Source organism: Acinonyx jubatus, chromosome B2 (genome assembly GCF_027475565.1).
Source record: "Acinonyx jubatus isolate Ajub_Pintada_27869175 chromosome B2, VMU_Ajub_asm_v1.0, whole genome shotgun sequence".
NCBI lineage: Eukaryota > Metazoa > Chordata > Mammalia > Carnivora > Felidae > Acinonyx > Acinonyx jubatus.
In genome coordinates, this window is record NC_069385.1 from 147064157 (window position 1) to 147089627 (window position 25471).

At 40.6% G+C, this 25471-nt stretch overlaps 1 protein-coding gene and 1 pseudogene across 1 annotated transcript; one reads left to right on the top strand and one right to left on the bottom strand.

Moving 5' to 3' along the window:
• Positions 1–11186: 11186 nt before the first annotated feature.
• LOC128315736 (putative olfactory receptor 2B8) lies at positions 11187–12221 on the top strand. The gene has a single exon (XM_053223290.1). The coding sequence runs from the start codon at positions 11193–11195 to the stop codon at positions 12135–12137; it is 945 nt and encodes a 314-aa protein (XP_053079265.1). The 5' UTR covers positions 11187–11192; the 3' UTR covers positions 12138–12221.
• Positions 12222–20311: 8090 nt separating this feature from the next.
• Positions 20312–21256, bottom strand: LOC128315738 (putative olfactory receptor 2B8; annotated as a pseudogene).
• Positions 21257–25471: the final 4215 nt, after the last annotated feature.

Genomic DNA, 25471 nt, shown 5'->3' on the forward strand with positions numbered 1-25471 from the left:
CAATTGCATCAGGAACCATAAAATACCTAGGAATAAACTTAACCAAAGATGTAAAATACCTGTATGCTGAAAACTATAGAAAACTTATGAAAGAATATGAAGGATACATGAAGGAATGGAACAACATTCCACGCCCATGGATTGGAACAAGAAATATCGTTAAAATGTCAGCACAACCCAAACCAATCTACACATTCAATGCAATCCCAATCAAAATTGCACCGGCATTCTTCTCAGAACAGGAACAAACAATCCTAAAATTTGTACGGAAACACGAAACACCCCGAATAGCCAAAGTTATGTTGAAAAAGAAAACCAATGGGGGAGGCATCACGATTCCTGACTTTACCTCTACTACAAAGCTGTAATCATCCAGACAGTAGGGTACTGGCACAAAAACAGACACATAGGCCAATGGCACAGAAGACAGAACCCAGAACTGGACTCACAAATCTATGGCCAACTAATATCCACAAAGCAGGATAGACCGTCCTATGGAAAAAAGACAGCCTCTTTAGCAAGTGGTGCTGGAAGAACTGGACAGCAACACGCAGAAGAATGAAACTAGACCACTTTCTTACACCATCCAAAAAGTAAACTCAAAATGGATGAAAGACCTAACTGTGAGACAGGAAACAGTCAAAACCCTAGAGGAAAAAGTAGGCAACAACCTCTTTGACCTCAGCCACAGCAATTTCTTGCTCAACCTGTCTCCAAAAGCAAGGGAATTAAAAGCAAAAATGAACTACTGGGACCTCATCAAGATAAAAAGCTTCTGCACGGCAAAGAAAACAATCAATACAACCAGAAGACAAGCAACGGAATGGGAGAAGATGTTTGCAAATGACCTATCAGATAAACGGTTAGTATCCAAAACCTATAAAGAACTTTCAACACTCAACATCCCAAACACAAATAATGCAGTGAAGACATGGGCAAAACACATGAATAGACACTTTGACAAAGACATCCAGATGCCAACAGACGCATAACAAAAATGCTCAACGCCACTCATCATCAGGGAAATACAAATCAAAACCACACTGAGATACCACCTCACACCAGTCAGAGTGGCTAAATTTAAGACCTCAGGCAAAAACAGGTGTTGGTGAGGATGTGGACAATGGGAACTCTTTTGCACTGTTGGTGGGAACACAAACTGGTACAGCCACTCTGGAAAGCAGTGTGGAGATTTATCAAAAAGTTAAAAATAGAACTACCCTACGACCCAACCGTAGCACTACCAGGTATTTATCCAAAGAACACAGGGGTGCTGATGCATAGGAACACATGCACCCACATGTTTATCGCAGTGCTTTCAACAATAGCCAAATTATGGAAAGTTCCCAAATGTCCATCAACTGGTGAATGGATAAAGAAGATGTTATTTATATATACAATGGAATATACTTGACAATGAGAAAGAATTTAATCTTGCCATTTGCAACAATGTGGATGGAATTGGACGGCATTACGCTAAGTGAAAGAAGTCAGTCAGAGAAAGACATTAATTTTTTAAAATTTTTTGGTAAGTTTATTTATTTATTTTCAGAGAGGGAGACCATGAGACCATGAGCATGGAATGGACAGAGGGAGGGAGAGAGAGGATCCCAAGCAGGATCTGTGCTTTCAGCACAGAGCCTGATGTGGGGCATGAACCCATGAGCCATGGGATCATGACTGCAGCAGAAGCCAAGAGTCGGATGCTCAACCAACTGAGCCCCCCATGTGCCTCCAGATCTCATTCTTTTGTGAATCACAGGAATAAAAGGTACACTACAGAAATTATAGTCAATGATATTATAATCATGTTGTATGGTCACAGATGGCAGCTACAGTTCTGACCACAGCACAGCATATAGGGAGGCTGGATCAATGGTGTACACCTGAAACTAATGTCACATCGCGTGTCCAACTATATTTAGATTAACAAATTCATTTTTAAGAAAGATGTCATTCCTTTTTAGGGCTGAGTAATGTAGAACTAAGATTGTAACACAAGTGTCTGAATGTATCAGGATGGGTGTAAATGTCCTCACTTTTGAAATACAAATTTTATTTAAGGGGTTGTTAAAAGTCACAATAATAAGTAATATGAAGGCTGTGTGTATGCTGCTATGCATTCACGGATCCTTGTACACGCACAAGCATTGTGGGGGTTGTGCATAGTTACAAGTGATTGTCACTTAGAAGTAAATTCAAAATCGTCTTGAGGTGCCTGAGTGGCTCAGTCAGTTAAACGTTGGAGTCTTGATTTGGGCTCAGGTCAGCATCTCACGGTTTGTGAGATTGAGCCTCGTGTTGGGCTCTGGGCTGACAGTGAGGAGCTTGCTGGGATTGTCTCCCTGTCAACCTCTCTCTCTGCCACCTTCCCTGCTCATGTTCACACTCTCTCAAGATAAATAAATAAACTTTAAAAAAATTCAAAAGTGTCTTTTCATTACGATTCACTTTAAGAATAAGGGTTATACCCTGGTGGGACGTTTAAATAGCTACTTTTCCAATTAAAAACTTCAAGTAGACATTGCTAGACATCGCTTTGGAACAACACATAAAATGAACGTTAACAAAAGCAAACATGAACTATTGAGACTTCATCAACATAAGAAGCTGGTGCACAGTGAAGGACACAATCAACACAACTCAGAGAAGCATATGAAATGGGAGAAGATATTTGCAAATGGAATTCAGATAAAGGGTTAGTATCCCAAACCCATGAAGAACTTATGAAACTCACTAGCCGCCCCCCCCCACAAAACCCCAAATAATCCAGTGAAGAAATGGGCAGAAGACATGAATAGATACTTTTCCAAAGAAGACATCCAGATGGCTAACAGACTCTTCAAAAAATAATCAACATCATTCATCATCAGGGAAATGCAAATCAAAACCACAATGAGATACGACCTCACACCTGTCACAGTGTCTGAAATGAACAAGTCAGGAAACAACAGATGTTGGCGAGGATGCAGAGAAAGGGGAAGCCTTTTGCACTGCTGGTGGGAATGCAAACTGGTGCAGCCACTCTGGAAAACAGGATGGACTTTCCTCAAAAAATTCAAAATAGAACTACCCTATGACCCAGCAATTGCACTACTGGTTATTTTCTAAAGAATACAAAACTGCTGACTCAAAGGGGGTACGTGCACCCCAATGTTTAAAGCAGTACTATCAATAATAGCCAAATTATGGAAAGAACCCAAGTATCAATTGACTGATGAACAGAGGAAGAAGATGTGGTATATACACACACTGTGTCTGAGAGCTTTTTAAAAAATTATTCTCAGGGTGCCTGGGTGGGCGTCACCAGTTAAGTGTGCACCTCTTAATTTAGGCTCAGGTCATGATCTCACAGCTGAGTCCCATGTTGGGCTCTGTGTTGACAGCATGGAGTCTGCTTAGGATTCTCTCTCTCTCCCTCTCTCTCTGCCTCTCCCCTACTTGTGCTCTCTGCCTCTCTCCAAACAAATAAATAAACTGAAAAAAAATATTCTCTTCTTGGAGCGCCAGGGTAGTTCAGATGGTTGAGTGTCCCACTCTTGTTTTCAACTCAGGACATGGGTTCCCCAGGGTTGTTGGATCAAGCCCTGCATTGGGCTCCATTTTCATCATGGAACCTTCTTAAAATTCTCTCTCTCTCTTTCTCCTTCTGCTCTTCTCCCCTACTTGCACTCTGTCTCTTTCTAAAATAAAAATTAATAAATAAATAAATAAAATAAATTAAAAAAAATAATTTTCTTGCTTTGAATTGAGATACAATTAGCATAACATTATATTAGTTTCAGGGATACAATATGATTTGATAATTGTGTAGATTGCAAAATGATCACCACAATAAACATAATTAACATCCATCACCATAAACACCTAATAAATTATTTTTATGATGAGAAATTTTCACATTACTCTTTTAGCAACTTTCATATAGGCAATACAATATTATTAACTCTTGTCACCACGATGTACATTATACCTTTATGACATTGATTTTGTAACTGGAAGTTGATAGATTTTGACCCCTTTTACCCATGATGCTCACCCCCACCCTCCTACCTGGCAAGGAGCAATCCGTTAAATCTCTTCTCTGTATCTATCAGCACTGGTTTTTAAAACTTCCTTAGATATGTGGGAATATACACTATTTGTCTCTATTTCTCTGTTTGATTTATTTCACTTGGTGTAGGGCATTCAAGATTCACCGATCATGCAGCAGATGGCAAAATGTCCTTTTTTATGGCTAAATAATATCCCATTGTATATAGATACCACATCTTTGTTTCTTTTTAATTTAAATTTTAGTTAGTTAACTTACAGTGCAATATTAGTTTCAGGAGTAGAATTCAGTGATTCATCACTTACATAGAACATGCAGTGCTCATCACAAGTGCTCTCCTGATACCCATCATCTCTCTAGCCGATCCCCACCCACCTTCCCTCCATCAATGCTCAGTTTGTTCCCTATGGTGAAGAGTCTCTTGTGGTTTGTCTCCCTTTATTCTCTTCCCACACCCATTCCCATATGTTCATTCGTTTTCTCTCTTAAATTCCACTTCTGAGTGAAATCATATGGTACTTGTCTTTTTCCGATTTATTTCACTGAGCATGATACATTCTAGCTCCATCCACATCATTGCAAATGGCAAGATATCATTATTTTTGATGGCTGAGTGATATTCCATTGTATATATATACACCACGTCTTCTTTATCCACTCACCTATCAATGGACACACCTGTTAGAATGGCTAGAATCAAAAAGACAAGACACAAATAGTGGTGGCCAGGATGTGGAGAAAGGAACCCTTGGGCACTGTTGGTGGGAACATAAATTGGTGCAGCCCCTGTGGAAAATAGTAGGCTGGGTCCTCAAAGAATTAAAAACAGAACTACCATATAATCCAGCAATCCCACTCCTGGGCTTTTATCCAAAGGAAATGACTCATTATCTGAAAGAGATGTCTGCACTCCCATACTCATAGCAGTATTATTCACTATCCCAAAGTATGGAAACAACCTAAGTGTCCACCGGGGAATGAATGCATAAAGAAACTGTGGTGTGTATATACAATGGAATATCATTCAGCCTTTAACAAACAGGAAATCCGGTCATTTATGACAACATGGATGTACCTGGAGGACATTAAGCTAAGAGAAATAAGCCAGACAGAGAAAGACAAATACCACGTGGTATCCTTCACATGTAGGAGGGAAAAAGTACAACTCATAGAAACAGAATAATAAAAAAGTGTCTGCCAGGGGCTGGGGAATGGGAGGGGGGAACAAAGAGAAGTTGATAAAATGGTACAGACTTTCAGTTATAAGACGAAAAAGGTCTGGTGATCTAACATGTAGCACAGTGACTATCGTTGGTACCACTGTATTGTATAGAGAATAGAACTTAAATGTTCTCACACAGAAGCCAAAAGATAAACATAAAGATGGATGTGTTAATTAACTCAATGGGCAAATCCTTTCACAAGGTGTATGTGTAACATGCTGTACACGTTAAAAATCTTAGTTTTATTTGTTAATTATGCTTCCTTAAAGGTGAGGGGGGAAAGATGAAAGTTTCTGGTAACAAACAGCAGGTTTTAAACAGCCTATTTAAGAACCATTATAGCAAAAGGTTATGTATTGGGGCTATGAAAATTTTTGCATAATAAAAACCACTTATTAAAAATTACACAGAAAAAGAACGTGATCCTTGAGCAACGTCTTGAATTAGTAATGGAACATGGTGTATGGGAAAATAGGACAAGAGAGTACCTTCAAATGAAGCAAAGCAATAGAATCATAAATGCATAAGAGAACGCTGGCCCCAAGCTGATATGGTGTATCCGGTGGTTAACACATTGTGAGTTTGTTCCCACAACTAGAGGGTCCATAGAACAAATACACCTCCATATGTTAAAGGTGTGCCTTTTATTTAATCTTGCAGACAATGGTTGCCAAAAGTATTTTTAAGCAAGGAATGATGTGGTTGCGTTGCTTTGAGGAAAAATAATTCAGATAATGGTGTAGAAGCTTAGAGTTGGTTTGGTTCGAAGATCGCTTAAGAAATAAATTAAATGGTTTGGGCAGGATACAAAGATCTTACTGACACATGGATAACAACTGACAAATGTGTGCTGGAGAGTGAATGTATTCTGAAATATGTCAGAGAGAATGAACAAGGCTTAGGTTCAGTGTTAGGATGAAAATGGAGGGAAGAATCAAGAATAATTAAGGGGGGGGTTGCTTGAGTGGCTCAGTTGGTTAAGTGTCTGACTCTTTGTTTCGGCTTAGGTCATGATCCCATGGTTTATGAGATCAAGCCATGCATTGGGTTCTGTGCTGACGGCATGGAGCCTGCTTGGAATTCTCTATGCCCCCCAGTTCCCCTTCCTGGCTAATGCTTTATCTCTTTCTATCAAAACAAATAAATTAATTAAAAATAATAGTTCAGGGGGCTCTCGCTGAGGTTACTGAGGGTTTTGTATTGAGATTCTGAAATCCTAACCTGTAGAAAAGCGTTCTTTTCAGTACATGAAACATCAGAAATTTTGGAGTTCACAAATAATCCACAAGTATATAGCCAAGATTCCATTTGCTTTAGGATGGAACTCAAGAGGGGGTGTAAACTGTGGATGTGGATTGCAGATTTATTGACAAAGATTTCTAGATAGACGGTAGTTCAAGCCATGGAAATGGCAATGTATCTCAGGAACAGTGTAGAGACAGAAGAGAAGCAAGGATAGAACGTTAGGAAATTAAAACATTGAAGTTTGTGCCCAGGTAGAAAGAAATGAGAATCAAGGGGCCATGAAATAACAGGAAAAGAGAGAGAAGCCAATGGACAGCACAGTTTCATGAAGGAGGGGGATGTGGTTAACGCCATATTACACCAAGTAAGGCAACGGTGAGCTCATCTGCTTTGTGCAATGGAAGAACAGTAAAGGTTTTACAGAAAACCGCTTCAACAGAGTGGTAGGGGGAGAAGGAACAAAGAACATTTGGAAGTGATGACAGAAGGAGAAAAAGCATCAATACTCTGTGTCCGGTCACAAACAGATGAAATTGATGGAAGAGGGCAGCTAGAAGTAAATGGGGCGGAGAGACGGTCTTAAGTCCAATTTTATTTTTCTCATAGGATAGAGGAGCATATGTTTAGATGATGAACAAACAGATAGTGGGATATAAGAGTTGAAGAACGAAGACAGGTAACAGGGTATAACGTTCTCATAAAGACTACCCGAAACATGTTAGCCAATAATATGAAGTAGCATTGGTAAATGGAAGTTAGGAAGAGACAGTCGTTTCACTCCTAGTCAATTTGGTGGGAAAAGATTGACTACCTGCTCATCTCCAGAGTCTCCCTTCCTCTTTGGCTGCCTCTGGGGAGCCAAACTCTGTATACTTCGACTGAGGCTAATGAGTTACATTGGGCAGGACCCTCCTGGGGCCACTAAAAATACACACATCCTCAGTCCCTAGAGCACGTACTTTGACTTTGGTGGCTTACCAAAAAACATCCCCCAGATATAATATTAGCCGTTTCATTCATGGGCAGATTCCAAAGTGTGTTTAGCTGCAAGCCCCACCGTCCACGCTCAACTACACCTCCTCGCATGTGCCAAAACACTCTGCAATGAGTGGACAATCTTCCAGGTAAACCCTGGGGATGACAGAACCTATGCTAACAGTAATGATGGAGAGACGTGTTACTACCTTGAACAGAGCCTGAGCAGTGAGTAATTGTGTCTGCCCTTGCCTCTCAGATTCACCATTTTCAAGGTATATCCTGTTGAAAGGTCGCCATATTGTAAATACACGAATCTGTCTTTATTCTCAGGGCTCTGTTCTACCTATTGTATCCCCTAACACTTCCTACAGATCCACAACCACACACCACTGGGCAGTGTCTGAGTGTCCTAGCTTTCACGGGGACAGCGGTCATGTACTTTCATCTGCAGGACCTTCACTTTCCCATCCATATGCCAATCTCTTCACTTCATACAACTGTAGTGGTTCTTCAAAGACCAGTGGCTGCTTCCAAAAGTTAGGTGGATATCTGTAATCTTTGTTATTCTTCCTTGGAAAGAGAGGCCATGCTCTTACTCTAACACTCATTCAAATGTTACTAAGAAGATGTGAGATTCTTTCCTTTGCTGCTGATTCCTTACACCCGGGAGGTTGATGGTGCTGCCTGCAGAACTGGTGTCTGTGGGTGAGTTGCTCTTTCCTGACAGTAACTTCTAGATGGAGGAGCAATGTGACCTCCAGGTTAGCTGATTACCACTTCACTGGAGAGTGAAAGACTGTAAGTGTTTTCTCTTCCAGCTCAAACCAAATGCTCGGTGGCAGATCCCACAAGCATGGAATCTGTGTTTATGTTTCAGATCTGTGAGTGTAACAAACAGGTCTATAGGACAATTGCCTTCATTGGATATTCATGCCAGATATGGGGAGTCAGTGTTTCCTACTACTGTAGGCTTCTGCTGTAGGAATAAGAGAATACGAGAACTTGAAATCAGATAGAACTCATACCTGCATCTTGTCTTAGCCTTGCATGCAGGTATTTATTTATAATAAGGAACTGTTATCATTTCACAGGCATATGTGCATTCTACTATTGCTATTGGGTTGAATTATGGCCCCTGCAAACCTCTCCCACCAGAAAAGTGGTTGAAACCTTAAACCTCAGTTCAGATTAATATGGCACTTTATGTGAAAACAATTTTCTGCAAATATATTCAAGTTCAGATGAGGTTACACTCATCAGGGCGTGCTCTAACACAAAGTGACTGGCATTTCTATAAGAAGGACAGGGTAGACAGGTGAGGAAGAAGCCATCTACCTACAGAGGCAGTAGTTGAAATCCTGCAGCCACAACTCAACGAAACCCCCAAACTGCCAGCAAATGAGCCACCAGAGACTAGAAAGGTCCAAAGATGTATATTCTCCCTGACAGGTTTCAGAAGCCCTGCCAGTATATTCATGTTGGACTTGTGTCCTCCTGACATATGAGACAGTGCATTCCTGCTGTCCTGAGGACGGACCTGGTTAGTGGACCTTGGTTATCAAGACTAGGAAAATAATACAGCATATGGAAATTCATGTGAAAATGTCTATGTCAACTTAATTCTTCCCTTCTAGGCACAATGCATTTTACATGCTTCTTAGCAGAATATATGGTTTCTTGGTTCCAATCACTTTCTCTGCACTGAGAAGAACAAAATTATTGAGAATCAAGTTCTTGGCTGAGTGATGAGCTGTTTTGTTGGCCTCCCAGAAATAACAGCCTATTGTAAACCCTGTGGGAGCCTTCTTCTGGGCACCACGATGGACTGCAGAAGCCCCTTCTCTCACCCTTACAGCACATGGATAGAGGGAAGAAGCAGAGGTAAGTCCCAATAACATGTGACAAATGGTACTAATGCCCTTTCTATGATTCTGCATATTGTGCACCAAGGCCTGATCATAGACGATAAGAACCATGCTGTTGCTACAGACAAGCAAGGACTGAGGAGGCTTCTTCAATATGGGACAATGGATCTTTTGGAACATAAACCTCCCAGGGTTCAACAAAGAGCTAAAATCATCATATCTCCTATTTCTTACTGAAAGCTAGAAACATCATGTCGTTTATTTGAAGGGGACAGTTGGGGTGGGAGAGTAGTCTTGAGAATCTCAAAGCTTATTAGTGGCAGACTTATACTTATGATCCTGGTATTCTGTTTCTTACTTTACTGCATTTTTAAACTTATTTTCTCAAATTCATTCTACCCTTCAGCAACACAGCAACAACAGCCAAACAAACAGTGAAAGGATTTAGGAATGAAAGGATAAATGGACCAAGAATCCTAAAGGAAGCATAATAGAGAGGTGACCGAAGCTCCTCTTGGCTCGTCATTGATTTTGCTACTAGAAAAGTTACTTTTAAAAATATAGAGTTCTGCAAGGTTCCATACAACCTAGCTTTTGGGCAACAAATCCTAGAATTTGAATAATCAAGGCTATCTACTTGTTGTTCCGGATTTCCTTTGCCTTGCTATTGTCTCTGAGTGTCTATAAACCCTAGACTCACATTCAATAGCCTGTTCAAGTTCATAATCTTCTTCCCTATTGTGACTCATTCAACAAAGACTGTTTGGGACTCTAGTACATGCCAGATTCTTTCAATCTCTTCATGAGATATTACTCTTGTCCAGGTTGTATTTACTATTAAACTTGCCTCACATGGCATAGGGGGAAGGGAGGTTATTTCTAAGAGCAAGCCCAGTTATTTTGCTGGAAACAGAATGATTCACATGACGTTGGCATTAATAGGAAGTACAGACTGAGATGCTGTAAAAAGTATTTCCCCACTACACTAAAAAAGTTTGAAAGGGAGTTGTAATGTGAGACAAAAGAAAATGAAACATTGGATTGATGATTTCCTGCTATGTTACTGAAATTGCTGTCAGTGATAATTAGTCAGGATTAGTCATCCTGCAGAGTGAACACTGGGCGTGATGAATTCTTCAGTCATTTCCAAGATGCTTCCCAATCAATAACCACGATTTCAGGCTCCATCCCCAGCGTTCATTAGTTTATGCATCAAAATGTATTGTTCCCCTTGTATAAAATTGGTAATGGTAAATTTCTCTATCTATGCACTTTCAGAAAACACATTTTTTCTCCCCACAAATTAGAAGTAGGGGAGCGCGACGCACGTATTTCAATTCTTGATGGCAAACAAACATAGAGGGAAGGGACAGTGCAAACTTGCACCTTACTCAGAACGACTAGATTAATTTTTTTGAGAAACAACAGTTACCTTCAGTGTTCATGCATTCACAAAAATGAATGCTGGTGTCCCTGCTGGTCAAGAACCCAGGTTGTGGAGTCAGTCTGAAGCCTGGTGAGTGCCCCTGGGCAACTTACTGAACCTCCTTCACACTCACTTTGCTCATCTAGTCAACACAGATCAGGAACGTGCCAACCTCAGAAGTCATTGGGAGAAAGTGCACCCACATCTAGGGCAGTCCCCGAAACACAGAAGATGCTCCCGTTCAGTGGCTGTTTATCACCCCATCGCTCCCCAACAAGGAAGGGTGTGTGCAAACTCTCAGGCCTCTACCCAGATTCCACGCGCCCACTCTAGGAAAACAGGGCTGGAGTGAAGCTGCAAGAGAAAACAGGGAGTCCTGCTAACTGTGCAGACTGAGTGCCATGGAAAGAGCGAATGGCAGCACCTCCTCAGGATTCCTCCTCCTGGGCTTCTCCGACAGGCCTCAGCTGGAGACGCCTCTCTTTGTGGTCATCCTGATGGGCTATGTCCTGAGCTGTCTAGGCAATGGCACCATTATACTCCTGTCGCTGTGGGACCCTCGCCTGCACACCCCCATGTATTGCTTCCTCTCCAACCTCTCTTTCATGGACCTGTGTCTGACTACCTGCACCGTCCCTCAGACTCTGGCCAACCTCAAGGGGCGGGACAAGACTATCACCTATGGCGGCTGCGTGACCCAGCTCCTCATTGCCCTGGGGCTCGGGGGCGTGGAGTGTGTGCTCTTGTCGGTCATGGCCTATGACCGCTACGCCGCCGTGTGCCGCCCACTGCACTACCTGATCATCATGCACCCGCAGCTCTGCCTGCACCTGGTGCTAACTGCTTGGCTCACAGGGTTCGGCAGCTCAGTGCTACAGACGGCCCTGACCATGACCCTGCCCCTGTGCGGGAGAAACCAGGTTGACCATTTCTTCTGTGAAGTGCCGGTGATGCTCAAGCTGGCCTGCGCCGACACCTCCATCATCGAAGCTGAAGTCTTCGCGGTCAGTGTCTTCTTCCTCGTGGTGCCTCTGTCGCTCATCTTAGTGTCCTACGGCCACATCACCAAGGCCGTCCTGAAGATCAAGTCGGCCCGGGGCAGGCGGAAGGCCTTCGGAACCTGCGGTTCCCACCTGATGGTGGTGGTCATCTTCTTTGGCACACTCATCTCCATGTACCTCCAGCCTCCCTCCAGCTACTCGCAGGATGTCAACAAAAGCATTGCTCTCTTCTACACTCTGGTGACTCCCCTACTGAATCCCCTCATTTACACTCTGAGGAACAAGGAGGTCAAGGGGGCGCTGAGGAGACTGGTGAGAGGAACCACAGGCTCCAGAGGGAGCTAATACAGGGTTTGCAGATTCTGGGTGACTACAACCCGGTTGTCACTGAAGTCAACAAATCCTTATAAAGCACCTCCTCTGTCTAGGGCATTGTTCCACTGACTTTGACTGTGATCAGCAATCACAACACTCAGCCCTGTCTCCATGGAGCTCAACATTCTAGTGGGGAGAATATGGGTTCAATAAAAGAATCTAAAAATAACTATGATGTATCCTCTATTGGAATGTATACAATAATGAGAATCAACAAATAATAGCTACATACATCAGCATGAATGCCTCTTGCAAACACACTGCTGAGTGAAGGAAGCCAGCTACAAAACAGTTCATACTGTTCGAATTGAATGGTATAAAATTTACTTTTAATTCATGTGAAATTCAGAAGCAGGCACAATGAATCTGTGGTATTGGAAGCCAGAATGGTGGTTGCCCAGAAGAGTCACGACTGGAAGCAGAAGTGGGGGAGGAGAATTCGGGGTTCTGCTTATATTCTGATGATGGATCTGAGCGTGGTTGATAGAAGGTGTACAACATGGGAAATGTCATCAGACTTTACCCTGAAGCTACTTCCACTCTCGTGTGCATGATGTACTTCGAATCACTTAATTTTAATCAGTTTGAAGCAAGCCTGATATGATCAGAATACTATGATACTAAATAATCACATAAAGATTTGTGTTCCTTTCACACGTGATTGGCTTTGTATTGCAAATGAGCTATGTTACTTCTTTCCGGTGTACTGAACCAGTAGACTATATAGTGCTTATGATCTAAATAATATTTAGTCTAGTAGAATGAACTTACCTAACTTTCCTTCGAAGACCTCAAAAGAAGATCATTTGTACAGTGAGTTCTGGTTCTCTTCTTCCTTCTAAGTTGATTTGCAATTGTTTTATGGTGTCCATTTCATTTATTTCAGCTCGAACTTGGTTATTTCTTTCCTTCTGCTAACTTGGAGCTTATTTTGGTCTTTTCCTAGTTCTTGGAGGAGTAAAGCTAGGTCATTTATTTAAGAATATTTTGTCTTACTGTAGTGCTTTAAATGCTGTAAACTTTCCCTTTAGCATTGCTTTAGCAGCATCCCATAATTTGGTAAGTAGTGTTTTCTTTCGTTTTTTCAAGATGTTTCTTGATTTCCCTTTGATGTCTTGTTTGACCCATTAGTTTCGGGGAGGTATGTTATTTAATTTTTACATCTTTGCAAAATTGAGCTTTCTTTTTTTTTTTTGGCTTTTCTTTGTTGTCAATGTTCATTTTCATCGGAGTGTGATCAAAAAAGACACTTGCAAGAGGGCAATTTTCCCCAATTTTCACAGACTTGCTATATAAATTATCTTATGGTCTATCCTGCAGAATGCTCCTGGTGTGCTTGGTAAGAATATGCATTGTGTTGCTGTTGGATCAAAGTTCCATATATGTGTATTGAATGTTTTTAATTATGGCTCAAGTCCAATATTTCCTTGTTGACTTTCAGTCAGAATGATTTGTCCATTGTTAATATTAGAATATAAGTCCCTACTGTTATTATATAGTTGTCTATTTCTCTCTTCATAACTGTTAGCATTTGCCTAATACATTTGGGTGCTCCCGTGTTGGTTCCCATATATTTACCCTTGTTATATCTTCTTGATGAATTGACCCCCTTGTATACTGAAGGTTTTATCCCTTGTTTTCATTTTTAGCTTAAAGCCTATTTTGTCTGATACAAATATAGTTACCTCTTCCCTCATAAATATTTATAAAACAGCTAGCACCAATCCTTCTCAAACTCTTCAAAGAAATTGAAGAGACAAAACATCCCAAACACATTTCACAAGATTAGCATTAACCTTATGTAAAACACAGATAAATCATAGAAAGAAAAAAAGAAGGAAACCTATAGACCAGTATCTCTGCAAAATATAGATGCAAAATTTTTCAACAAAATATTGATAAATCGAATTCAGCAGCACATTTAAAGTTTCACCATGATCAGAGGGATGTAGTAGGGATACAGGACAAACCAACATACACAAATCAGTCAATGCAATACATCACATGAGTAGAGTGGAATAAAAAACTTATGTTTTTCTCAATAGATGCAGTAAGACATTTGAGAAAACATGATATATTTTCATGGTAAACACTCTCAACAAATTAGTTGTAGATGGAATGTGCTTCAACATAAGAAAGGCCATACATGACAGACTCGTGGTAACATACTCAGTGGCAAAAGGTTGAAAGCTTTTCCTCTAAGATCAGAACAAGACAAGGATGCCCACCCTCATTACTCTTACAGAACATAGTACGGGAAGTCCAGTCATTTGCTGAAGAGACTCTCTTTTGTCTACTGGATATCTTTCCTGGTAGGTTGAAGATTAATAGGCCATTGATTTGTGGGTCCATTTCTGGATTCTCGAGTCTGGCCCATTGATGTATACATCTGTGTTGGTGCCAGTACCATACTGTCTTAATGATAACAGCGTTGTAATACAGCTTGAAGTTTGGAATCGTGCTGCCTCCAGCTATAGATATCTCTTTCAACATTACGTTGGCTATTTGGCATCTTTTCTGGTTTCACACATTTTGGAATTGTTTGTTCTAGCTCTGTGAAGAATGCTGGTGTAATTTTGATAGGGATAGCATTGAATGTGTAGATTGCTTTGGGTAGTATCTACAGTTTAACAATATTTGCTCTTGTAATCCACAAGTACGGAATGTTTTTCCATTTCTTTGTGTCTTCTGTAATTTCTTTCCTAAGCTTTCCATAAGTTTCAGTGGATTCAATAAAGCAGGAAAGAATATCCAGTGGAAAAAAAGACAGTCTCTTCAGCACATGGTGTTGGGAGAACTGGACAGTGACATGCAGAAGAATGAACCTGGACCACTTCCTTACACCATACACAAAAATAAACTCAAAATGGATGAAAGACCTAAATGTGAGACAGGAAACCATCAAAATGTTAGAGGAGAAAACAGATAACAACCTCTTTAACCTATGCTGCAGCAACTTCTTACCAGACATGTCTCCAGAAGCAAGGGAAACAAAAGTAAACATGAACTATTGGGACCTCATCAAGATAAAAAGCCTTTGCACAGCAAAGGAAAAAAAAATCAACAAATCTAAAAGGCAACCATCGGAATGGGTGGAGGTATTTGCAAACAACATACGAGATAAAGGGTTAGTATCCAAAATCTATAAAGAACTTGTCAAATTCAACACCTAAAAATCAAGTCATCCAGCTAAGAAATGGGCAAAAGACATGAACAGACACTTCTCAAAAAAAAGACACAGATGGCTAAAAGACACATGTCATATGCTCATTGTCTGGGAAATACAAATGAAAACCACAATGAGACACCACCTCACACCTGTCAGAGTGGCTAAAATTAACAAGTCAGGAAACAACAGATGTTGGCAAGGATGTGGAGAAAAGGGAACCCTCTTGCACTGCTGGTGCAAATGAAAACTGTTGTACCCACTCTGGAAAACACTGTGGAGATTTCTCAAAAAATTAGGAATAGAATTACCGTATAACCCAGTAATAGCACTACTAGGAATTTATCCACAGGATGCAAGTGTGTTAATTTGTAGGGGCATATGTACCCCAAAGTTTATAGCAGTGCTATCAACAATAGCCAATTTATGGAAACAGCCCAAATGGCCATAAACATTTGCATGAAGTAAGAAGATGAATGAATGGATAAAGAAATTGTGGTGCTTACACCTGTCAGAATGGCTAACATTAACAACTCAGGCAACAACAGATGTTGGCCAGGATACGGAGAAAGAGGAACTCTTTTGCATTGTTGGTGGCAATGCAAGCTGGTGCAGCCACTCTGGAAAACAGTAAGGAGGTTCCAAAAAATACTAAAAATAGAACTACCCTATGACCCAGCAATTGCACTACTAGGCATTTATCCACAGGATACAGGTGTGCTGTTTCAAAGGGACACGTGCACCCCCAGGTTTAGAGCAGCACTCTCAACAATAGCCAAAGTATGGAAAGGTCCCTAATGTCCATCGATGGATGAATGGGTAAAGAAAATGTGGTATATATTACCACATCCTCCATATACAATGGAGTATCACTTGGCAATCGAAAGGAATGAAATATTGCCGTTTGCAACTACATGGATGTAACTAGAGGGTATTATGCTAAGTGAAATTAATCAGTCATGAAAGACAAAAATCAGATGATTTCACTCATATGAGGACTTTAAGAGACAAAGCAGATGAACATAAGGGGAGGTAAACAAAAATAATATAAAAACGGGGGGGACAAAATAGATAAGACTCATAAATATGGAGAACAAACTGAGGGTTGCTGGAGGTGTTGTGGGAGGGGGGATGGGCTAAATGGGTAAGGGGCATTAAGGAATCTACTCCTGAAATCATTGTTTCACTATATGCTAACTAGTTTGGATGTAAAGTTAAAAAAAATTAAATTAAAAAAAAGCAACTGTGATACACACACCACACACACACACACACACACACACAATGGAATAGTACTCAGCAATAAAAAGAATTAAGTCTTGCCATTTCCAAAAACATGAAAAGATTTTTTTTATCCCACATTCACAATAGCATCAAAAATGATAAAATACATAGGATTAAATTTAACCAAGGAGGCAAAATAGCTCTACATTTAAAACTGCATAAGTTGATGGAACAAATTGAAGAGAATTAAGGTATCCTGTGTTCGTGAATTGGGCATTGGGGAGGGCACTTGTTGGGATGAGCACTGGGTGTTGCAATGTAAGCGATGAATCATGGGAATCTACCCCTGAAACCAAGAGCACACTGTATGTTAGCCAACTTGACAATGAATTATATTTAAAAATATTAAGACTGAAAAATTTTCACAGTATTCAAAATCATCTCTAGGTTCAATGCAATCCCTATCAAAATTTGAATGGCATATTTCACAGATAGAATAAGAAACAATCCTGAAATGTGTATGGAGCCACAAAAGTCCCAATTGCCAAAGCCATTCCAACAAAGAAGAACAAAGCTGGAGGCAGCCTACTTCCTGATTCAAACCACATTATAAATATCTAGGAATCAAAACAGCGTGTTACTAGATCAAGAAACGGACACATACACCAAAGGAACACAATTAAGAGCACAGAAATAAACCCATCCACATACAGACAACTAATATTTGAAAAAGAGTCAAGAATTTTCACGGTGACTTCTAAATTTCTTAGCTTATTGTGTCTATAGGGGTATAGTTTGTTCCATGGAGCTCTTTAGTGGTACCAGATTCTACCAACAGCCATTACTCCCACCACCTCTTGGAAAGAGTTTTTTTTTTCTCCATTCAATGTGATCTGCAGGGATACTGTTACCACATACACTAGGATGTATTTGTATTTCAGAACATATTGGAAATACATCATGTATGAGCCTGGCACTTCTAAGTAGGATAAGCTCAAGGAAACATATTTTCTTGTAGTAATCATCTTCACAAAAGGGTTCAGAGATTGGCCCACAGGTGATTGGATATGGAGCACATTTTGTGCACGAGCATGTCCGTGGGTGTATGTGTTTAATAATATATTAATATATATATTGCTTCTACCTAAATGAAAACCAAAATGTAACACGTTGTGGCAGACTATGAGGAGAATCATTCTGTGGGAACAGAGATGGTTTTTCTAAGAGGGAGGGTGAAACCTGGGAGAGGCTGATTTTAAGCTAGAAAGAACACATTCTTAGTCAACATGCTTCCTTTAAATACATTAAAACTGAGTTCTCATTAGAGATAAGTTACTAAAGAAGCTTTCCAAAGAGAGTCTTTCAAAACCATTTCATGTTTCCAAGTGCTTGAAATGACGACTTACAAATGTGAAAAAGCATTATGTGTGACCTGCTACCACAGATTCAGGGGGACGGGGCCCTGTCAAAGGCTTTGACCACTGATCAAGACAGGCCATTGATCCTGGAGATCCCAAATAACCCAATCAATAGAAACATTCACGATGCTTCTCTGAGACTCAACACACAAGTACACCTGAACAGCCTCATCCTGAAAAGGGGTTGAAACCATTCTCAGAAAAGGTTCACGAATCAGAAGAACTTACACTTCCTAGAGACCTCATAGATTTCATTCACTCCAGTGGTTGAAATAAATCCACCCAACAATGTAAATCAATAGAATTAAATTTTTTAAACGGAGCAAGTGTGGGAACCCAGGGAGGCCCCCCAACGTGAACCTCAACAGCATATTGATCACCGTGAATAGAAGCTACTGGGGAAAGAGCAGGTGGGAGGACATCACACCCTCCTCTGTCCCCCTGGAAGCAGGAAATATCTCCCAAATGAAAGTCTCCTCCCAGGTCCAAGAAGTAAAAACAACCAGTTATCACCACAGCTAGGGACCTTAGAACTGAGAAGCCTGTAGAAATAAACCTGCTACTTTTTGCTAACCCACTACCTCAGCCCACGTTCTGCTTCGCATTCCCTGCTAACTGCAGCTGCAAACCCCAGTCTTCTTTGTCCTGTCAATTCCACGCTCATCTGTTGTCTCTCTGTAAACAGGGTAAAAACCACCTGGTTGTTCATTTCTTTGGGTCTTAATGTCCAGATTGGGCCTCCGTGTGGTGGTAATAAAACTTTGGCTGTTTTCTCCTGTTACTCTGTCTCATGTCAACTGAATTCCAAAATAGCAGGAAGGGCCATGGGAAAGAAGGAAATGTCTCCTCCCAGAAGCCAGTGTCCTGTCTCTGAGGCCACCTAGGGGAGCCCTTCCCCTGACCCCACTGATCTCCAGGAGTTCACCTTCTCCTTTCTGCATTGACACCCAGCCCCCCTTGTCCCTGCAAACCACATGTCTACACACGGTGGTTCCCAGTCTGCACCATCACGGCTCAAACATGACACAACACCACAGCAGTGAAAGAGAGCTCTCACCCGTGTCACAAAACAAGCATCCAAAAAGCAGTCACCTGCGAAGGTGGAGTTGGCAGCGGTCTGTGACCTGTTCCTGCCTCCTCCATGAGCCTGGTCAGAGCGGGACTCTGGCCAACAGTAGTGGCAAAATATGCAGACTAGGAGGTACAGGAGGGACTTACAGGGGTGATTGCGCTCTGATGACTGATCCAGGAGTGAGTTTAGCAGGATGCAGAGGGCGTGTTCAGAGTGCAGTCAACCTACACTGCACACCCTGACGTTATGTTAACATGTGACAATTCTAAGGCCAGGACAGGGCTACGAAGGTAGGGACGCATGAACTGAGAATGTCCCTTCCCTTCTCTGGGCTCACTGCTGCCACAGTGGATGGCCTGGGGGAGGGGTTAAAAAGGTGATGGAGATTAAAGAGAGCACCTGTGATGATGGAAATGTTGAATCACTATATTGCACAGGAAAGTACTATAAAGTACTTTATAAAGTACTGTTAAAGTATAAAGTAATATAATATAATGCTGTAAGTTAACTCTAAGGGAATGACAATAAAAATTAAATTATTTTTAAATTATTTTATTTTTATAATACATAAATTATATTTATTTTAATTATTAAATTATTAAAATTAAATTATTTTAATTTAAAATAAAATAATAAATATTAATTTCAAACAAGAACATTTGAAAACAAAGAATTGTGTTCAAAACGAAAACAGTGTCAGAATGGCAACATTACACCACAGAATGATATGTGACCAGCTTTATCAGGATGGATGTTTGCAAGCTTTCTCTCAGCTAAAGTCTGTTTTTCCTACAGTTGCCCTCCTACTTCTGGGAAAAAGTTGTGATCCAGTCAGGCTACAGCATTGTCATAGAGCCGTGATCAAATTGCAAGAATAAGCAATAGGCTCCAGCAATTGCTGGAGAATGCTACAATATTTATTATAGTGTACTGGTGGTTTCCATTCTTATTTTGCTATGTTTTAGGGTGTGTGTGTCTTTGTTCTTTGCAATTAGAAATGTAATAGTGTTCCCAAATGAGGGTGAAATGAGGAAAATCCTGTGAAACTTTTTACAATATTAATAGGATGCAGATGGCTTACGAACACTAACTCAGCATCTCTGGAGGCTGCCATGCGTCCATGAACTTAGAGTTTGAACACTCACTTGCATGAAAGAATGAATTAAGGAAGCTCCCTTCAGAGTTGTCAGGGGAAATGTTGAGGACACAGAAATCTTAAAGATTCTGGCATTCAAAGTCTTCCATGAAAGTGTCTTCCCCCCAGTCATCTGGAGTCATAGTCCCTACACAACACCTTCCTCATTGCTCCCGTCACATCCTTGTTCCGCAGAGTATATATGAAGGGGTTGGCCATGGGGGTGACGATGGTGTAGAAGAGAGAAATGAACTTGCCCTGATCCTGGGAGTAGTTGCTGCTGGGCTGGACGTAAATGTAGATGCCGTGCCATAGAACAGGGAGACCACGGTGAGGTGGGACCCACATGTCCCAAACGCTTTCCTCTGCCCTGTGGCTGACTTTATTCTTAACACTGCCCTGACTATCTGACCATAGGAGAATGTGATTAATGCCACAGGTATGAGGAGAATGATCACACTGGCAAAGAAGATCTCATTCTCATTCCCAGTGGTGTCAACACAGGCAAGCTTGAGTAGTGGGGCGACATCACAAAAGAAGTGGTCTATTTTATTTCTCCCACAAAGTGGTACAAGAAAGATGAGCACCGTCTGCAACGAGGAGTTGGCAAAGCCAATGAACCACGATGCAGAAGCCATCAGGGCACAGAGACGGGGGTGCATGATCACTGTGTAGTGCAGGGGCCTGCAGACGGCTGCATAGCGGTCAAATGCCATCACCCCCAACAGAATGCATTCTGTGGATCCCAACCCTAGAGCGACGAACAGCTGAGCTACACAGCCAGCGAAGGAGATAGACTTGTCTGTTCCCCTGAGATGAACCAGCAGCTGAGGAACAGTGCTGGTCGTGTAACACAGGTCCAGAAAGCTTAGGTTGGACAGGAAAAAGTACATGGGAGTCTGCAGGTGTGGGTCCAGGCGGGACAATGCAATGATGCTTGTGTTTCCCAGCAGGGTGAGCAGATAGAAGATGAGAAGAACCACAAAGAGGACTCGCTCCAGCTGAGGCCGGTCAGAGAAACCCAGCAGGATAAAGCCAGTGAAAGAACTTCCATTTTTCAGGTCCATCCTTTCATACCACATATATATCCTCTTAAGACCAAGTATTTAGCAATTTTTACGAGAAACCTTCAAAAGGAAAAAAAGGTGGCAGGGGGTTGAATTGATTGTATGAGAGGACAACGTCATGGACTTTATCAGTAATAATTTGAATAATGATATACTCATGGAAATTGACATAGCTTATACCAATACAGTCCACATTATCACAAAAAGTAAATCATTACTATTTAATGTAAGAAAAATCAAATATGGACCTTGTGTTTGCATCAGTCATAGGAATATAAGGTCTTTCAGTCCACACTTACTATAACTTAAAGTACTATAAAAAGGTATGTATGTTGCAGATTTAAGCTATGTAAAAATGTATAAGGGAGAAGGAGAGATGTTATTATAAATATGTGTCTCATGATTCTATACAACTGGATTTGCACACACCACACATGCATTAAAATAATATGGTGACACCTGAATGGCTTAGTGGGTAAGCACCCGGCTCCTGGTTTCAGCTGGGGCCATGACCTCATGCGTCGTGGGTTCAAGCCCTGTGTTGGACTCTTCACTGACAGCACTGAGCCTTCATGGGATTCCGTGTCTCTCCCTCTCTCTCTGCACCTCCCCTGCTCCCTCACTGTCTCTCTCTCAAAATACATAAATACACATTAAAAAATACATATATATATGACATATATATATATATATATAAATATATGAGCACTTACTGTGGAAAAAGCATGCTGATATAGGAACTTATGACCTAGGATGTACTTATATGAAGAATTCAATTACATTCAAAATCTCACTGCTATTTCTGCATAAACAGTCGGCAGTATTGCCTAACTAATGTATTATATTTGGAAAGACACAGGTTTTGTTTTGTTTTTGTTTTTGTTTTTTTTTTTTGGTAAGGTAGTAAAAAAATCAGAGAAAACCGGAAAACCACCATTCAGTTAAAATTCTTAACTTTTGCCTGAAAAATGCGTCAAATTATCATACCAATTTAACAGGAACTCTGAAAATTCATTGACCGTGCAGAACCAGCTGGAATCAGAACTCTAAAATCCATTGACCAACACTTTCCTCTTCCTTCTGGAGATTTCCATCTCACACATTACCAATTAAAGTTCATAAAATTCCTGAAAGAGGTAGGATTATTCCTTATCGACATCCTAATCAGAATAAACATTTTAAAAGTTTAGCCAACCATGTAAATATGTACAATCTGTAATGTTTTACATCACTCCTTATGATAAAATAAATAAAGAGATAAACACACAGAGATAAAGACAGATACATTCTCAAAGCAATGATGGGTCAAAGAACTATAAAGCAAAACTTAAAGTAGTATAAAGAAAGATATAAAGAAACCAATATTTTGGTGTTATACAAAATCTCAGACATCCGTCCACATTATGTCAACGATCACCTTTCTGGGAGCTACCTTTCAGAGTTAGTGACAATGGACCAAACACATTGCCAGATATGAGGTTGGGTGATGACCATTTTCATCCAATGCTTACTGTAACTGAAGAAGATGAATAGTTATACAGTGACGAAAGAGGCATCAGAAAATGAGTCCTTCAGTTGTATCATATTCAAATGGTAGGGCATACCATGCATTTTTAATTCTTCTAAGACTTTGCAACCTGAATCAGGTTTGGGGCAGGACCCAATGATGTGTGAAAGAAACAGGTACAAAACAGGCATCAAATATTCATAATATTTGGAGAGAGGATACGGTATTTCACACTATTTTATACCTCATTTGATTTCATATAAACATATGATCAGTGGTCTCCACACAAAAAATCTATGCAGAAAATTTTTCTTAAAAGTAATAGTTATACAGTTATTTGTGACAGTCTAAATGTGCAACAACAAAACGTGTCCTCTGACTAACATCTGCTCAGAAGAACAAATAAAAACAAACCATGCTTGAGTCTCATAGGCACACACACAGATATTGATACGTTTACTTGAAATAATTGCCCACAAACTTTTTAATGGGTCTGATAAAGGAAGCACTACTAAAGTGAAGAAGGGCAAAACTAAAATGTAAACTCATCCCAAGAAAACACCGATATGCTACTGCACCTTTAGAATAAACTAATGATACATGTTAACAATATCATGTCAATCAGGACAAAGAAGAAAGTTGAGAAAAGATAAAATCCTGGTGAGATGAACTTGTACATATGATTTGCTGCTTTCCAGGATCGTGTATGTGCGTGTGCGTGTGCGTGTGTGTGTGTGTGTGTGTGTGTGTGCGTGTGTGAAAGAATACATAATGGCTATCTATCTGACAGGTACAAAAATGATTATGATTTTCAGTTGAAAAATACAATATCAGACAAAGGAGTCTGCACTGAAGATGACAAGAATGTCCTCATCCCTGTGGTACAATTGCTCCCAGTGTCCTGAGGAGAGCACGCGGGGAGGGAACTACAGGACTCATATCATAGTCTACCATCTTCTGCTATTGTTGTTCTCATTACAATTCAGGAAAATCATTATCCTTTAGTAACACCAGACATGGGGCAGATCAGGCTGCGAAATGCGTTCTCCCATCGAGTCTCACGAGTATGTTCTGTTGAACTGGGTCACTCTGTTCCTTCCCCGTCCCCTTGCTTGTGCACCACACAGAGCAGTCTTCCAAGAGAAAGGACATGTGTCCACTGAGGTTAATGGGAAATTGCATTTCATTTCCTTCTCACCACATTTAAAAAATGTTGTAATTGGGGGCACCTGGGTGGCTCAGTCGGTTAAGCGCCCACGTCAGCTCAGGTCATGATCTTGCGGTTCGTGGGTTCAAACCCCATGTTGGGCTCCATGCTGACAGCTTGGAGACTGAAGCCTGCTTCAGATTCTGCGTCTCCTTCTCTCTCTGCCCCTCCCCTGCTCGCACTCAGTCTTTCTCTCAAAAACAAATAAATATTTAAAAAAATTTGAAGGATGGTGTAATTAGACAAAGAACCATCATCTATGTTTGGTAGCATGAAATAACTAAATGCCGTAAGATGGATTGATTCATCTGAGACAAACTATATAAATAAAACTGGCTGGAAATAGTGAACATGTCCTTCCCGGGCACAGGAGCAAAGTATGTGTCCCTAGTAACTATCATAATATGACACGGGACAGGAAAGCCCAGTGATAGATTACACCTATATTATTAATTTGCATATGAAAGATAAATACTTGAAAAAACCCAAAGATTATACATGGAGAGAAAGAAAAGTTATTAGTGAAAAGAAAAATTAACAGAAGCTACAAAACAAAGACACTGCCAATCTATGTAATAATTCACATCAGAAAAGTATATAATTCAAACGGCATCTCAATGTTACAATAATAACTAAGATAATTGTTTCAAATGTGAGAGGTTAAATTCTTAGTACTGACACACGTAAGGTGATAGAGTAGGAATTTCCAATTACCGTAATAGCTCAATGCTGACATACAGTTCTAAGTTTTAGTGCAAGAATACATAGTTTCACAAAAGTAGATGCTCAGTATGCAAACTACACATTTTAAAGAGAAAGTATCTTAAGAATATGTCTCTATTTAAGACATTTCAAATATATAACATTCACTGATATATTTGACATACACATGCTGCCCTATCCGGTTCCTGAATGAATCCTGAAAAATTGCAGGCAAGATTTGTGCAGCCTCAGTGCTACGACTGAATCGCTGTTGCTTGCTTGATGCTTCTGTCTCATGGGTCTAAGTTGACCTCAGACATATGAGAACAGGCCCCCGATGACGAGGGAGGACGAGCAAATGATGGGATATAGCCATCACTACATAGGAAATGACAGATGTGATGAACACTGACAGGGCTGTAGGGCAGGTTCTGTGGAGGAAGACGATGAAGTAGGATTTCCACTGCATGTTTATTCAGGGAATGCTCTCGGGATAAATGGGGTGAGGGAAGGAAGACAGCAGAGAATGTTGCTAAGCAAGGATGTGGTCTCCAGTGGAACAGAGCAGGAGCCTGATCCCATGAGATGCTGGCCAGGACTTTCCAGAAGAACCATCCATCTGTGATGGTAGAAATTCTCTGTTCTCACTGTCCAATACTATGCTCACTCTCTACCTGTCATACCTGAGCATTTAAAATGTCCTAGCTAAAAAAAAAATTAAAAAAATAAAATAAAATAAAATGTCCTAGCTAAGAAGTTGAATTTTATATTTTATTTAATTTAATGAATTTAAATGTAAGCAGCTA

Excerpts from the sequence above, each read along its gene's own strand:
- LOC128315736 (XM_053223290.1), top strand. The coding sequence starts at position 11,193 with ATGGAAAGAGCGAATGGCAGCACCTCCTCAGGATTCCTCCTCCTGGGC.